This window comes from Drosophila bipectinata, chromosome 2R (genome assembly GCF_030179905.1).
Source record: "Drosophila bipectinata strain 14024-0381.07 chromosome 2R, DbipHiC1v2, whole genome shotgun sequence".
Taxonomy (NCBI): Eukaryota; Metazoa; Arthropoda; class Insecta; order Diptera; family Drosophilidae; genus Drosophila; species Drosophila bipectinata.
The window spans coordinates 6,546,722-6,564,449 of record NC_091737.1 but is presented as its reverse complement, the minus strand read 5'-3'; the positions used below and the strand labels follow the sequence as shown (position 1 = coordinate 6,564,449).

At 36.1% G+C, this 17,728-nt stretch overlaps 1 protein-coding gene across 1 annotated transcript; it reads right to left on the bottom strand.

Annotated features, from left to right (window-relative positions):
- Positions 1-10,075: 10,075 nt before the first annotated feature.
- On the bottom strand, positions 10,076-10,441 carry LOC122321136 (uncharacterized protein DDB_G0290685-like). Its single transcript, XM_043210565.1, has one exon. It carries the CDS (start codon positions 10,439-10,441, stop codon positions 10,076-10,078), a length of 366 nt encoding a protein of 121 aa, XP_043066500.1.
- Between the last annotated feature and the right edge of the window lie 7,287 nt (positions 10,442-17,728).

Below are 17,728 nucleotides of genomic sequence, written 5' to 3'. Positions count from 1 at the left end.
ATATCAAACCAATTGATATTAAAGCCATCAATATATTGGAAAAATATATAATAACCAATAATATACCTCAATATCCCATCCCTTATAATTACCCATTACAATTACTAACCCCCAATCATTATAATCATCTCAAAAACATACATAATATTATATATGATGCAAACGATAAACTCATCTTTTATAACCGTAAAAATAACTCTATCGACCCAAATCAAGGTCTTGTCTATGATGCCAAACTGTAAACTATAAATTGTAATGCAAAATTACTGCAAAATACTTTATATCTGATAACAATAATAATTAATAATTATTAATAATTATCTATACCCCCTCTTCCCCCTCTCTCCCCCCTAGTTAGTTAGTTAGATAGATAAGTAGTTTGTAATATTAGTGTATTTGTAGCTTTTAAGTATAAAACACACAAAAAAACCACCCAACTATATTGCGGTTTTTTACCCAACAATTTTTCCGCACCCTATATAAACTCTCAAGTAATTGAATTCTATCCAATTACAGTATCATCATGATGGATACGCCACACGTTATAAGGCACATCTATCAAAGAGTTGGTCCACAAGGTCCACATCAAAGTGATCTTCAAACCTGATGATGACGACTTCGACGGCGTTGACGACGTCGACGACGATGGGCAGCAGCAGCAACAGCGGCGTCAACAACATCTGCAATGCCGCAGCTGCAATCCAACAACACCATCAGCACCATCGCCGCCGTCGTCATCTTCCTCATCCCATAATCATCCTGTCACGACTTAACTCACTCAATTCCCTTGGAAAGCCTCTGCAAGAGGTATCAGAAAACCAATGTAAATATATAAATATATGTACATATATATATCTGTAACAAATTCGAGCGGTGACTTTTTTAAAGTTCCAAAATATATAAGGAAATTATTAAATTAACGACAATAATTTAATTAAATCTCACAATAACCCAAATTAATAACAAGTGCCTGAAAAATTGTAAACAAAAAAGGTAAACAATTCCATCAGCTGTTTTAGCTGATCGTTAGAGTAGGCATGCACAAGCCTCTTGCAGAACAACAAAAACTTAAAAGCAATCGGCGTTTTAAGTGACTCAGACTGAAATATATTCTGACACTTTCTCAGTATATTAATTTTTAATGATTCGTAAAAATATATATACAGAAAACATTTTACTACTAACACCTAATCTTATTCCTAAATAGATTAAAAATGTATGCTGAAATAATAAAAAATATAATATAAAAAATAATATAATTTCTTTCGTCATTTCATCAAATAACGAATACCCGAATTTGGTTAGGGTAGCAAGCCTGAAAAGTAAGAAAAATCCAAATTTTGTGCGCTGGCTTCGAAACGAAATCGCACGCCCCCGTGTATGTAAATGTGTGACCCGCATACATACAAAGATCAACCGAAGCGCAGGCCAATAGAGCTGGAAAAAACCTCGATGCAACATCGATACTATCGATGTTGGCGAAAATTTTTTAATATCGATGTTTTATTTTTTAACATCGATTATCGTCACTTGCAACCATTTTAGATCCAAGATTTAAAAAACTCGGCTTTCTTTCCCAAACGCATGCGGACGAAGCAGCTAAGGCCCTCGAAATTGAACTGTACAATAAAATGTCCAAATTAACCCACGATGCGCCAACACCACCAACTCTACAGCCGGAGAACCGGCAGTTTACCTTTTTGCAAAAAAAAGTTGCTGAAAAAACGAGGTCTGCCAGGGCAGACTCTATTATAGCCCTGCGACAATTCTTAGAGGTTTTCAACTCTCCGGAGGATTGCAACCCATTAACTTTTTATAAGGTATTTTAAATTTAAACTCTAGATATTTTATATAAAATCCAATATTTATTTTATAGATGAGCCCTGACGAAATGGAACCTTTCAAAGCTACTGCAAAGCAGTACCTCTGCGTGCCAGCCACTTCAACTGCATCCGAGAGAGCGTTCAGCAAAGCCGGACAAATAATTACTGACCGCATAAGCTGTCTAAAACCACAAACTGTAGATAAACTTTTATTTTTAAACAAAAATGCAGATGATCTCCTGTAAATAAATGTTGAAATTAAAAAAAAAATATTTTTTACTTCGATAATCGATTATAATCGATGTTTTCCTTCTCAAACATCGAAAACATCGAAGTCACCGAACATCGATGTTTTTCCAGCTCTACAGGCCAACCTTCTTCATCGCGCTCCGTTTAGAGACTGAGAAACAGAAAACATTTAATGAGTGAATGAGCGTAAGATGAACGAACGACGAGCGTAAGAGAGCGTAAGAAATCCGCTCTGGGGCCTGTCGCAAGAAATTTTTGCGTCCATTTTCGTTGTATGAAATGGGTTGTCTATATGCTGTACGGTTAGTGGTAATATCAAGCCGTTCGACGGCGAAAAATATTCCATATGGAAATTCAGAATTAGGGCTCTATTAGCTGAATTAGACGTACTAAGAGTCGTTGACGCAGAAAAGCCAAATGAAGTGGATGATGCTTGGGAGAAAGCGGAGCGTTGTGCCAAAAGTACATGGATAGAGTACTTAAGGGGGGACATCTGAGTAGAGTTTTGAAAAAATCGAAAATTTTTTTTTTCGCTTAAAAAATTCTTTTGGATCTTAAAAATAACATATCAAAAGATAGAGTCCGGCCAAAGTGTCTAAGTGTCGAAATTTTCCATTCTGCGGCGATGCCTCACAGGTATATCCCACAGTACTTAAAACTTTAAACGCGTTTTTCTCGAAACCACTTTTTTTGAGTTGGCCGAACACCTAACTCGAACAACTCTTAACCTATCGATCTAAAATTTTGACAGTATACTCAGAATACCTATGTCTATCGACACACGTAGGATTTTTTTTTTATTTTGCTTACTTTTTTTTTATCAACAATTTTGTGACGTTTTTTGTTAGTGAAAATTGAAAATTTTGTTCAATCACTTGCCATTTTGGAAAAAATCAATATATCGAAAAAATCCTACGTGTGTCGATAGCCGTTGAGATAAAGAAACTAACCAAACTTGATTTTTTGTTCTAGATCAAAAATTGAGGACGTTAGGTGTTCGGCCATGGACCCCCTTTAAAAAAAATAGGGCCTACGAATAAGGGTTGCAGGCAGGGCCGTAGCTAGCATGGGGCAGGTGGGGCGGTGCCCCAGGGCCCCCGAAGGGAAGGGGCCCCACCGGGGCAAAAGACTTCCGTATAGGAGGCCCCAAATTTACTTGTTGCCCCAGGGCCCCCGAGGCTCTAGCTACGGCCCTGGTTGCAGGGCCGCCATTTTGTTTTCGATTTATTAAAAAAAAATTTTATTGTGTAGTTTAAATATAATATAATAAAACCCCATTTACAAATTTTCGATTAGCTGTTTTGATTTGGCCAAAAAAAAATCGAGAAAAACCGCTTTTTTTTGGCCTGTTACTCAGATGTCCCCCCTTAAGCGACTCATACTTGAATTTCGCAACAAGCAACATATCCGCGCGTCAGATTTTTAAAAATTTGGACGCGGTATATGAAAGGAGAAGTTTGGCAACACAATTGGCTGTGCGCAAACGACTGCTCTCTCTCAAGCTGTCAAGTGAGATGGCATTATTAACCCATTTTAATATCTTTGATGAGTTGATTCGTGATTTGCTAGCCGCGGGTGGAAAAGTGGATGAAATGGACAAGGTGTCTCATTCACTCATAACTTTGCCTTCTTCCTATGACGGAGTAGTTACCGCCATAGAAACCTTATCGGAAGAAAATTTGACCTTAGCTTTCGTAAAGAATAGACTCCTCGATCAGGAAATTAAAATAAAAAATGATCACAATGACACCAGCAAGAAAGTAATGAACGTTTTTGTTAAAAATAAAAACAAAAATTATAAATTTAAAAATCAGGTAATCAAACCAAAGAAATTTGTTAAGAAGGGTAAATTTACTATTAAATGTCACCATTGCGGAAAGGAAGGGCACATTAAGAAAGATTGCTACCATTATAAAAAAATATTAAGTAATAAAGAAAATAGCCAAGCTCAAAACGCAGCATCACAGGGCATCGCATTTATGTTGAAGAAAGTGGAAAACAGTGTGCTAATGGATAAATATGGATTTATCCTAGACTCTGGGGCAAGTGATCATCTCATAAATGTTGAGTCGTTTTTTGCAGACAGTGTGGAGTTGGAGCCACCAGTTAAAATAGCTGTGGCAAAACAAGGCGAATATATATACGTGGCACGTGGCACTAAGCGTGGCATTGTGCGACTGCAAAATGTTTTTGAGATAACCCTGGAAGACGTCCTCTACTCTAAAGAAGCTGCTGGAAATCTGATGTCAGTGAAGCGCCTGCAGGATGCAGACATGTCAATTGCGTTTGACAGAAATGGCGTCACCATATCAAAAAATGGACGGGTGATCATGGAGAGCTTGTCAAATATGGCCAGCTTGGATCGGCCAACTATGTATATCCGATGTTTGCGATATATATCCGGTTTTAACTGCAAGGGTATATAAACTTCGGCTCCGCCCGAAGTTAGCTTTCCTTTCTTGTTTTTTATTTATCTTATATAAGGGTAGTGGATAATTATCTTTAATCATTGTTTTATTAAGCTTCCTGTAATCCACACATAATCGCAAATCACCTGTTTTTTTCTTAAATAAAACTATTGGAGATGCATATTCTGATTCGCTCGGCCTAATAATTCCTTCTTTTAAATACTCGTCTAATATGCTCTGCAACTTTTCTTTCTCTGTATAAGCTAACCTCCTCGGAGAACTACTAAAAGGTTTCGAGTCATCCAACCTCAACTTTATTTCACACTTAACTTCTGGTTCCCTTTGTCTTTGTTTATTAACATAAAAATTTTCTATAATTTAAATAAATTGCTGTCTAACCTTATACTCAATTTGTTCACCAATTTTGTATTCTACAGATTCATCTTCAATATTAATATTCATCAGTTCCTTTTCCACTACATTTATGCCAAATTTCGTTGCTTCTTGTGACCTAACTGCATTTCTAATCTTTTGTTTATTACTAACTATTACTTCTTTTACCTCTTTGCTTATTATCCGATTTTCATCATTAACCTTCCTAACATCACCAATTCTTCTCTGTTCAACATCAGCATCACTAACTATTTGCTCTTTATCACTAAAATCATAACTGTCTAACATTTTCTAAATTTTCTACCGTAACCATCTTCAAGGTGTCAAGGTTCAGATTTAAATCACATGCTTCCATAAAATCTCTTCCCAGAACTACATCATGACTCATAGATTTGTTTGCCACAACAACTAAATGAAAATGTACTTTGTTAAATTTTTCTTTATATAACATAATATTCTGCCATAAGTTTCCAAAAAACGTTCATTTATTCCATGATATGAATTTAAAACTGGCATTTTACAAACATTTTTGGGTACTTTAGAAATTCTAATAAACGAAATTGGGCTCCCTGTATCTATGAGGCATTCTGTAATTAACCTACACAAGTCGGCAAAAGTATTTAGACAACATCAGCTTGCGACTATCCGACACTGCTTTGCATAGTGTAGTCAAATAAATGGTAAACAATTTATGCTCAATACACAGAGTGCAATTACAGATACACTTTAGACCAATATTTTGCTTATCACCTTTTGAACTTTTAGTTAGCCGTTAGAAAAGTTAGCCGGCAACGAGTTTGACGATGGCATAAGTATTTTGACATCACACATATTTAGTCTGCATTCATTAGTTGATCGACGAATGTCAAACCTTTGCTTAAGATAAGCTTTATTAAATTACTATTTTTGCTGATAAGCTTTTTTTCGTTCATAAATTTATTAAATATGGTTAAAACAAATGAACTGAGCAAATTCATTAAAAATGAAATAATAATAATAAAGTATAACTCTGGTATTTCGGTACAAAATATCAGTAAATTATACAGCATTTCTCGGCAAACTGTATACTATCAAATAAATAAATATAATAAGAGCCATACAACCAAAAACGCTACCCGTAGTGGCCGACCACGTAAAACAACAAGCAAAGCTGATACCTATATTTTGAGAAAATTTAAATAGAATGTTTTACATACTCCTCGATCAGTTGCTAAAGAGTTAAAAGAAGGAGCTGGCATTGATATCAGTGAAAGAACCGTTCGTAGACGTCTCAAGGAAGCCGAATTTGGAACATATATTGCCAGAGTCATACCACAAATAACTCCACGCAATAAGTTAAAGCGCCTTGAATTTGCCAAAAAATATGTCAGTCAGCCTGAAGCATTCTGGAACAATGTTTTGTGGAGTGATGAAAGCTTTTTTGGGTTCCATTTCTCAAAAAAAAGATTTATGTTCGATTGCCGAAACAACATCGCAAAAAAGTGGCACCCGTATGTGAAAGAACAAGTCATTCAGGCGGGTCCGTAATGTTTTGGGGATGCGTATCTTTCACTGGCTTGGAAGATTTAGTTCCTGTTGATGAAACCATGAATAAAGATAAGTATTTAGAGGTCCTCAATAACCATGCTTTTCCTTCTGGTGATAAATTGATTGGGGAGTCCTTTATTCTCCAACAGGACAACGCCCCGTGCCATAAAGCTAAAATAATTACACAATTTTTAAATGATGTTGGAGTAAACACGTTGGATTGGCCACCACAAAGCCCAGATCTCAACATAATAGAAAACCTCTGGTCATATATTAAAAAAAGAGGTGCGCAAACTTGACTAGAATTCGAGATGATACGATTTTAGAGATAAGTTGGAAGGATATGGAAGGATCTCTATGGAAGGATATTCCACTGGATTATATCCATAGTTTGGTACAGTCAGTACCAAGACGTCTCCAAAAAGTTATAAATGCTAATATCTATTAAAATAAATATATTTTCTATTAATTTGTTATTAGTTTTTATACCCTTGCAGAGGGTATTATAATTTTGTCCAAAAGTGTGCAACGCAGTGAAGGAGACATCTCCGACCCTATAAAGTATATATATTCTTGATCAGGATCACCTCCTGAGTTGATATGAGCATGTCCGTCTGTCCGTCTGTCCGTCTGTCTGTCTGTCTGTTTCTACGCGAACTAGTCTCTCAGTTTTAAAGCTATCGTCTTAAAACTTTGCACACACCCTTCTTTCCTTTGCACGCAGTATATAAGTCGGAACGACCGGGATCGGCCGACTATATCCTATAGCTGCCATATAACTGATTGATCGGAAATGGTATAACTTTGGTGTTTTTAGAGTTAGAGAGTTCAAATTTGACATGAGAGCTATTTTTGGCAAAACATTACGACATGCCAAATTTCATAAGGATCGGCTGACTATATCCTATAGCTGCCATATAACTGAACGATCGGAAATGACCCAACTTTCGTGTTTTTGAAGATAGAAAGCTGGAACTTGGTACAGATTCTATTCTATATTCCGGTTTTAACTGCAAGGGTATATCAACTTCGGCTCCGCCCGAAGTTAGCTTTCCTTTCTTGTTAGTTATCATTTAAGTTTTTATAAATTTAAGACCTTAAAGTAAGTTGTCAAAATACTTATGCCACTGGCAATTTGTAAAAAAGTAATTTTTCTTCAACGAACAACGCACTTATGTACTATTTTTATACCCTTGCAGTGGGTATTATAATTTTGGTCAAAAGTGTGCAACGAAGTGAAGGAGACATCTCCGACCCTATAAAGTATATATATTCTTGATCAGGATCACCTCCTGAGTTGATATGAGCATGTCCGTCTGTCCGTCTGTCCGTCTGTCTGTCCGTCTGTCTGTTTCTACGCGAACTAGTCTCTCAGTTTTAAAGCTATCGACTTGAAACTTTGCACACACCCTTCTTTCCTTTGCACGCAGTATATAAGTCGGAACGGCCGGGATCGGCCGACTATATCCTATAGCTGCCATATAACTGATTGATCGGAAATGGTATAACTTCGGTGTTTTTAAAGTTAGAGAGTTCAAATTTTACACGAGCGCTATTTTTGGCAAAAAAATACATGCCAAATTTCGTAAGGATCGGCCGACTATATCCTATAGCTGTCATATAACTATAGAACTATCGGAAATGACCCAACTTTCGTGTTTTTGAAGATAGAAAGCTGGAACTTGGTACAGATTATATTCGTGGTCAGTTAATCCGACCTACCAAATTTCATTACGATCGGCCGACTATATCTTATAGCTGCCATATAACTAAACGATCGGAAATGGTTTTTGGTAGAAATACCAACTTTGGTATTTTTTAAGATAGAAGATAGCTTGAGACTTTTGAAGATAGCTTGAGACTTTTTTTTAGATTTTGTATTGTAATAAATTGGATAATATATTCATATTCCCATAAGGATCGGCCAACTATATCCGATGTTTGCGATATATATCCGGTTTAAACTGCAAGGGTATATAAACTTCGGCTCCGCCCGAAGTTAGCATTCCTTTCTTGTTTATTATTAAATTAAAGTAATATACTATAACTAAATACCATAATTATTGAACATTTTTTCTTTAAATATTTAAAAAGTTACAAAGTTATGGTGAAATTTTCTTGTCTAAATACTTTTGCCGACTTGTGTAGTACTAGTATTATTCTTAAAGTAAATTTCAAAATACCTTACATAATTGTTCCTGACCTCACTCTTAATTTTGTTTTTCAGGCAAGTGTCCCATTTCGCCACATGCATAGCACGATCCTTTCTCTCGTCTTGGCTTCCTTCACTACTTCGCCCAATGTCCTTTAGCATTGCAATTATAGCAACGCGTGTCCTTGCTGTCCTTCTCGTCCTTGTTCGCTGCTGCCTCCTTTTCGTCACCATAAGATTTAGGCAACTTCACTTCTGCAAATGCACGTTTGATGTGTGCCACGTTTTCGAAGCATTGAATATGTGCTTGATTACGCAGCCCTTGATTAGGAATTCCTTCAATGATGCGACTTATCATCTCTTCTGCATCTATGTTGATTTTCTGACCAAGCATCACTTTATCGTCCACGTAACTTCCAAAACTTTTACCGGAACTCCATTTCCGGTTCTCGAATTTATGCCTTGCCTCTAACCTCGAAACTTTGTCCGATAACATTGAAATTAGCTCACCGGTTAACTCCTCCAGCGGTAGCATGATGCGCTCAGGGTTCGCATGTAGCAGTGTTGCCGTTTTATCCTTTTTCCGGACAGATCTGTCCGGTTTTTAACTGCGTCAGCCGGAAAGAATTTAAAACATCCCCTAGCCTTTTATCTGTCCTTTTTTTATTTTGGCCTGGCCTTTTTATCTGCTTTTTATTTTTGTGTAAAGTGCTGAAAAGTAATCCAAATGTACATTACTTTTATATCAATAGCAGCACTTGATAATTAATGCAACCCTGTTGTAATCGTATATCGTATGTATCGAATAATAAAATTGTTACTTTTATTGTGAAATTTGGGCGGGAAAGATGCCAAAAGAAATTTACAAGCAAAAGTTTCGTGATTCATGGCTAAATCCACCGTATCTGGTGCCGTGGATGTGTCGTGCAAATGCAGAAGTTCAGCGTGTTATTAGCCAAGCTAATTTGGTAAAACCCAAATTGCGCAACCAACTGCAAATAGAAACTTTAAATACGATTTTATCGATCAGATAAATATTTTAATACTCTTTTGTTTCACAAATTTATTTAAATTGTTTTTTTCTTTTTTAGGTTTGGGCTACGCAAGAAAGGCGTATGTGTTGCCATGAATATGAAATTCCTAAGCAACAATCAAAAATGATTGGAAGCAACCAATCTACAGAAAATCAAAGTTTAGAAGCTTGCAATGATGACATTGACGATGTTCTAAACGATTTGGCCACCATTTAAGAGTGATATTACATAAAATTTATGGAAAAAATATTTTGTCTTGTTTTTTGTCCGTTTTTTTTAATTTTTGTCCTTTTCTATCCTTTTTTTATAATCAATCTAGCCTTTTTCTTTAACATGCTGACGGCAACACTGGCATGTAGCCACACGTTTGCCTTTCCTTTGATTTTACTGATCATCAATATCTTAACGTATTGTCCACTAATTCCATAAATGGTTGCAATATTATTAATTTGCTTAATCCATTTTCGTGCGCAAGTTTCGCCCGAAAAATCACTCGTGGTCGTTGTTTCTGCCGCCGTCGCTGTTGTTGTTTTCACCGCCATCTTTGTCTTTGCTGTTCCTTTTGCCTCCGTCTTTTCTGCTTCGATCACCGCCAACTTTGCTTTCATTTTTATCGCCATCTTTTCTTTTAGTTTCACCTCCATGTTTGTCGTTTCCTTCACCTCTGTCTTTTTCGTTTCCTTCGACTCCAGCTTTGTCGTTGTTGTGGCCTCCGTCTTCGTCGCCATTATCGTTGTCATTTTCTTGGCTTTCTAATTCCAGTTCCTCTTCATATACGTCTTCATCGTTGTTTCCATCGCCGTCTTCGTCTTGATTCCTAATTGATTCCCGATAATTACAAGTTTCCGTTGACATTTTATCCAAACGCAATATTAATTCGCGCTTCGTTCCCGTTGTTGGTAGCCGTAACACACTTAACCACCTTAACCCTAGACGGTCATGCTTCGTCGATTCGACGACGCATGGTCACATTTGTTCGATTATTCCAGTATTTTTTTGATTCTTTTTCCTCGTTTTTCGTACAGCTGTTGTCGATGCTTAGACGCAGCTGTGTGCAAACGTACAAATCCGTCGGTCGCATGTAAGTATCATTTCTGAGAATTAGCGTCGTCGAAACGACGAAGCATGTCTTTAGTGTGACTTTTTGGTAATATTGCATATATTTTTCTGCAGAAAATTGGCCTAGAAAATGAATAGAGGCAATGGTTTAGACGAGATTGCGATTGCAAACCTTCTTGAAGAGGACGAATCCGATGTGGATATTGAAGATTCTGGTGAAGATCATCCAATTTTGGGCGAATTAGTTGAGGAACCAAGTTCTTCAGAAGACTCTTCAGATGACGAAAACACACCATTAAATGTGTTGTTTAATAAGTCCAGTATTATTACTTTTTCTAAAACTGGTCTTCGCGGAAAGGATCGTCATAAGTGGGCAACTCAAAAGTCAAAATCCCATAAATACGGGCAATCCATTATCCATCAACGTCGCGGACCGACAAGAAACTGTAAAAGCTTAAAGGATCCACTGGATATATTTCAGCACTTTATAACGCCGGAAATAGTGGAAGAAATAGTTATGTGGACAAACGCTGAAATTCAACATAGGCAGCACGACGGCAACGACATTTTGCAAACAAAATCAACATCCTCTACAGAAATTTATGCTGTTATTGGTATTCTAACACTCACAGCTGCTATGAAAGATAATCACCTTACCTGTGATGAGTTGTTTAATACAGCATTCTGCGGTTCAAAATACCTTTCAACTATGACAAAATCAAGGTTCAAATTTTTGATGTCTTGCTTACGATTTGATGACAAATCTATTAGGATTCAGCTTATCCACGACAAGTTTGCCCCTATCAGAAAAGTTTGGGAAATGTTTATTCAAAAGTGTCGTGATAATTATACTCCTGGTCCATATCTCACCATTGACGAGCAGCTATTAGCTTTTAGAGGTCGATGTGGATTTAAAATGTACATTCCGAATAAGCCAGCCAAATACGGCTTAAAACTTGTAATGATGTGCGACAGTGGAACTAAATATATGGTTGATGCCAAACCTTACTTAGGTAAAAATACGGCTTAAAACTTGTAATGATGTGCGACAGTGGAACTAAATATATGGTTGATGCCAAACCTTACTTAGGTAAAGGATCGACCGATTCCAATGCTCCGATAGCTGAAAGCTATGTTAAAGATTTAACTAAAACTATACATGGTACAAACCGCAATGTAACAATGGATAATTGGTTTACATCAGTTGCATTAGCCAAATCTTTACTGAAGAGCCCATATAAATTAACACTTGTAGGAACCCTACGCTCAAATAAAAGAGAGATACCACCAGAGTTGAAAAACGACAAAGGGCGCAAAGTCGGTACTTCAATGTTCGTTTACGATAATGAACTGACTTTATTGTCTTATAAGCCGAAACCACATAAAGTCATTTTCTTGTTGTCGTCATTTAATGAAAATGGAACTATAAATGACGACACTAAAAAGCCCCATATGGTCGAGTTCTACAATTCCACTAAGGGGGGTGTAGACACCTTTGACCAAATGTGTAGCGTCATGAGCTGCGCTCGAAAAACCAACCGCTGGCCAATGGCCACCTTTTTTGGAATGTTAAATATGGCTTTTATTAACAGTTTTGTTATTTATTCCCATAACATGTTAGAGTCGGGTAGTAAACCACTAAGCCGTAGAAATTATATGAAAAGCCTACACTCAAGCCTCATTCAAAAACAGTTAATGAATAGGCTAAGCCGAGTTACATTGCCCAATTTAGCTCGGGAAAATATCTCAAGCGGCTTAATTGATAAAAATGAAAACAATAATGAAAACCAATCTAATTTAAATGCAAAAAGAAAGATCTGCGCTTTTTGTCCTTCCGCAAAACGTCGTATGACCAAAACCATTTGTTCGAAATGCCAAAAACGCCTTTGTGGAGAACACAAATTTGATCTGTGTGCCTCTTGTGTAAAAAAATAATTTCCAACATCTTGATTCACATTTTTGTTTAGTTTTAAGCCTTAATATTAAGATTCGACTGAAGTAAAGAAACTACTTGTGATTTTTGTTATCTAATTTGGCCAAAGAAACAAGGCCCAAAAAAAAAAACATGAAAAAAAGGTTGTTTATTATTTTTTAGTTTTTAAGTGTATTATTAATGTAAAAATGAATTGTTATTTCTTATTTTGAACTGATAACGTTATGAATAAAACGCAGTAAAAAAATTTTTTACAATATTGTTTGTTTTTTATCAATTATACTTATTTTAAAATTGGCGTCGTCGATTCGACGAAGCATAACCTTAACGTAGGAAAAATAAGCATGACCGTCTAGGGTTAAATAAATCTAAAAGAAACATCAACCAATATAATCAACTTTTATAATAATCAGACAGCTGATGGTGAATGACTTCACCACAGCAAATGAACTTTTCGAGATAATCAAAACTAAAAATAATAAAAAAAACCATGGGTCCCAACCAAACAAGCAACTTTATAATTAAAAACTTTAACATAATTCTAATCAGATATATAAATAAAATATTCAATCAATGCATTAATATTTCATATTTTCCATCCGCATGGAAAAATATAAAAATAATTCCAATACATAAACCAAGCACCGATCTGACACAACTAAAAAATTATCGACCATTGCCATATTGTCAGCATTAGCGATGCTATTTGAATCTATAATACTCAAATCAATTAATAATCATGTAAATAATAATAATATATTAAAGAATAATCAATTTGGCTTCCGCAAATTTAGTAGTACTAACCATGCACTCCTTGCGGCCAACAGCTTCATATATGGCAACATGCATAACCGCAAAGCAACCATTGCTTGCGGACTGGATTTTGAAAAGGCGTTTGACACCGTCTGGATCGAAGGTCTCCTATACAAGATACGTAAATCTTGGAAATAATAATAATAATAACTATAACAACAATTATAATGATAATAATAATAATAATAATATAATAATACAATTATAATGATAAAATATCACTTTGATCCATCATTATCCAGATTGTTATGTTGCTATCTGACGGATCGAACATTCTTTGTATCATCGACGGATACAAACCCATTAACAACACCACACCTGATTCTGGCTCCCTTGTAGCCATATGCATCAGAAATGGCGTCAAATATAAAGAAATATAAATACACCAGTTACAATACACTGAAATAATTGCCATAAAACTCAATTACAGAGACCACAGAAATACAAACCACCAAATAATTTTTGCCTCATTATACAAAAGACCTACAAAAGGCCCTGCTAGTCTCAGACCTAAATAAAATTACCCAAATCATAGCCCAAAACACAAACTGTACGCAGGTGATTATTGGCTGTGATAGAAATGCAAAAAATCCGATTTGGAACATCCCTTACCACAACCCCCAGCACCTAAACACCAACGGCAAAGTGCTACTTAACTGGATACAAAACAAACCAGACTATAAACTATATCCCCCAGACGAACCGACAAGAATCAGTAATAACACCGAATCATCCATTGACTTTTTTATAACATCAACTGAAATAAACACGGGCCACACCACCACTTGCAATGTCCTGAAAGACTACCCCTCCGATCACTATGCAATAAAACTAAACATTAATATAGGAAACTATGAAATGGAAAAAGCTAAAACAAAAATAGCATATAAATTTAATGAAATTGACCCCATAATGTACAATACAATAATCTCTATGAACCTACCAGAAATTCCTAAAGACAAAAATCTTGGAAATCTTCTTCTGAAATCTTCTAGTCCGCTTAAATCTGGACTAGAAACAGATGCAGCCATACCAAAAGTAATAATTGACCCATCCAGACCAACAAGAACAATTACACCAAACAGACAATGCCTCATACTTATAAAAACAAAAAAGCAACTTAGAAGACAACTCACACGCAGACAAACAAGCCTAAGTCACCAGCAGAAACTGCAAATCAAAGAACTAATAAGAAAAAAGAAAAGAACTAATAAATTTAATAAATTATGAAATAAACATTCAACTTGAAAACACATACTTACTCTCAATAGAGAAAAAACTTGCACATATCAAACCTGAAAAAATTAGCTTAAAAAATTTAACAAAGATTAAAAACAATAATAAAATCCACAACATAACACTAACTCAGCAAGAAATAAATGCAATAGACTTTAACACTTCCCCAACTATCACAAACAACCTCCATAAAATCAATGCACTTGCTGGGTCTTTCGAACAAATACACTCACAAAATGACCACCTCTCATATAGTAGACCAGAAAACCAAATACATACAAACCAAATAAACTATACAATAAATAACATGTTCAGAAACAACGAACACATCACAACCTTCTCCCCCTCCATAACGGCTGATGGTAACTTCCCTAATGCTAATAACTTAAACTTTGTAAACACAGATGATGTAATACACCACATTAAATTTTCAAACAGCAAAAAAACTTTAGGACCTGACACTTCTAGTAATTTCCTAGTAAAAAATCTAAGTCCAAACATAATAATACACGTGACAAAACTATTCAATCACTGTATTAACAATAGCTACTTTCCAAAAAACTGAAAAAACAGCAAAATTATACCAGTGAAAAAACCAAAATGTCTTCCTGAAAGTTTGAAAAGCTTGAAAAGTTTGAAATCTCCATACTCTCTGCCATTAGTCAACTCTAAGAAAAAAAAATACAAAAACATTGAAAAACTCAGAATATTCTAAAACCATACCAATTTGGCTTCAGAGAAAATACCTCAACCTCCCATTCATTTGCAGTTGCAAATAATCTAATATTTAATAGCCTAGAAAACCGTTGTGCAACTATCACATGTGCCCTTGACTTCGAAAAGGTGTTTGACACAGTCTGGACAAACGGCTTAATATTAAAAATGTGCAGACAATTCAACTTTGACCAATACACCACAAAAATTATCCACAGCTACCTAAACAATAGAAAATTCCATGTAACAAATAATAGCGAAACCTCTTTAACCCGAGACATAACGGCAGGAGTTCCACAAGGATCAACCCTCGCCCCAATTCTGTACAATATATACCTGGCTGACATACCAGACCACCCACCAAGTACAACAGAGACAAATAGAATAGTAATTACACCCCTTATATATGCCGAAGATATATTCATACTCGCCTCTTTCATAGTTGTTTTATACGAAACAACTACCTAAAACAACTAGAGCTCTATTTCATCAAATGGAGGCTCAAACTAAACCTTAACAAATGTGAAGCATGCACAATCAAAGGCCCCCGAATAGCAGACCTATACCCGAAGCAACGACACTACAATCCAGTAATCAAAATAAACAATAGCCCAATTAAAAACACATCTGTAATAAAATATCTTGGTGTACTATATGACAGTAAAATGAGCCACAAAGAAAACACTCGAAATATAAAATCAAAAGTTAAAAAACAAATCGGACTAATACACCACATTTTTGAATAGAATACAAAACACTAAACTACTAATTTACAAAAGACTTATCCAACTAATCCTCATATATGGACACATAGACTGGTTCAATTTAAAATCCAAAGAAATGGAAGAACTTAGGAAAATAGAAAGGCACCTACTGCGAAAGGCACTAGGACCAGCCGCAAGAAACCCAAGCACCCTACACTACATATCCAACAATAACCTATACAAACTAACAAAAAAAACCCGCATCGATGCCAAAATAATTCAAATAATCGAAAAACTCATTGAAAATAACACTAACAACAATAACCCACTAATCAAAAACAGCATTGCCCAAAGACAATTGACACAGAGCCACCTTACTTTAAATCACCTCAACTATCTCAAAAGCATAGGGATAATGTATGATCAAAACAATAAGCTAATATTCTACCATCGTAGAAAATCTTCACTTAATCCAGGGCACCTGAGGTGGAGAAACATCGATGTTCGCGGACATCGATGTTTTCGATGTTTTTGCCGCAAAACATCGATGAAACATCGATGTTTAAAAGAAAAAAACATTTTTTTAATCACTTAAATTTTATTTAGATGTTGGTTTTTGTTTAAAATCAAAAGTTTGTCAACAACGAAAGATGAAAGTCCAGTGCGATGGTCGGATATAAGTTGTCCAGCTCTACTAAACACTCGTTCTGATTCGCACGATGAAGCGGGAACGCAAAAAAAACTTTGTGGATAACTTTTTGAAAGTTTCTTCGGTAGACATCTGAAATAAGATAAATTTTTGTTATATTTGAAGAAAAAAAGGTCTTAATTAATACATTCTTACTTCCAATGCGCAAGTGGATCGCACTTTTCGGGTTGGTTTTCCTTTTCCATATGTTGACGCAACAGGACGATTGCATCGGCCCGGAATGATTGTATTTTTGCATCCAATTTTGATTTCATAAAGGAAAATCGTGTAGGTTCTTCTGTTGGTGGTGCTGGCTGCTCTCGAGGAATGGACACAAGGGTGGAGTTTAGCTCTTCCTGCAATGGTTTGGCCGCTTCTTCGGAGTTGGTTTGGCTGAGAAAACCTTATTTTTTAAAACGAGTGTCAAGAATGGTAGCTATACGGTAGCTATTGTTCGACCCTCATATGGCAATAACAGTTCGCACTGTTCCATCGAGTAGGCATCTCTTGCAACAGCCCAACAGGCTTATCGACTCCCTGCGCTTCCTTGAATTTTGCATACGATACTATGCTTCGTTTAAAATATGCGACGATCATCTTGCATTTGTTTAATATGCTTTCAACGATTGGAAAATGTAGAGCATCCTGCACAAGTAAATTAATTGTATGTGCTACGCAGGGCAAGTGTTTGTACTTAAGCAGTTCACACGCTTTCTTCATTGTCGAGTCGTTGTCCGTTACTACGCAAACTACCTTACTTGCAATAGCCCACTTGTCAGCACCGATGATATAGTTTCGGCTATGTTGGGAGCCGTGTGGTTCGTGGATGCTACAAGCTGCCTCGTTGCCAATATTGCCGATACCAGTTTGGCGCCGGTCCACACAAAATGGCACGTTTAGGTAATGTACCCCTCGTTTGCCCTCGATGTCCACAGATCAGTCGTTAGGGCCAGATAGTCGATTTTATCCAATACAGAAACCAGGATGAGCTTTAA

What these genes read in the sequence shown, in the direction of transcription:
- LOC122321136 (XM_043210565.1), bottom strand. Translation starts at nt 10,441, where the DNA reads ATGTCAACGGAAACTTGTAATTATCGGGAATCAATTAGGAATCAAGAC.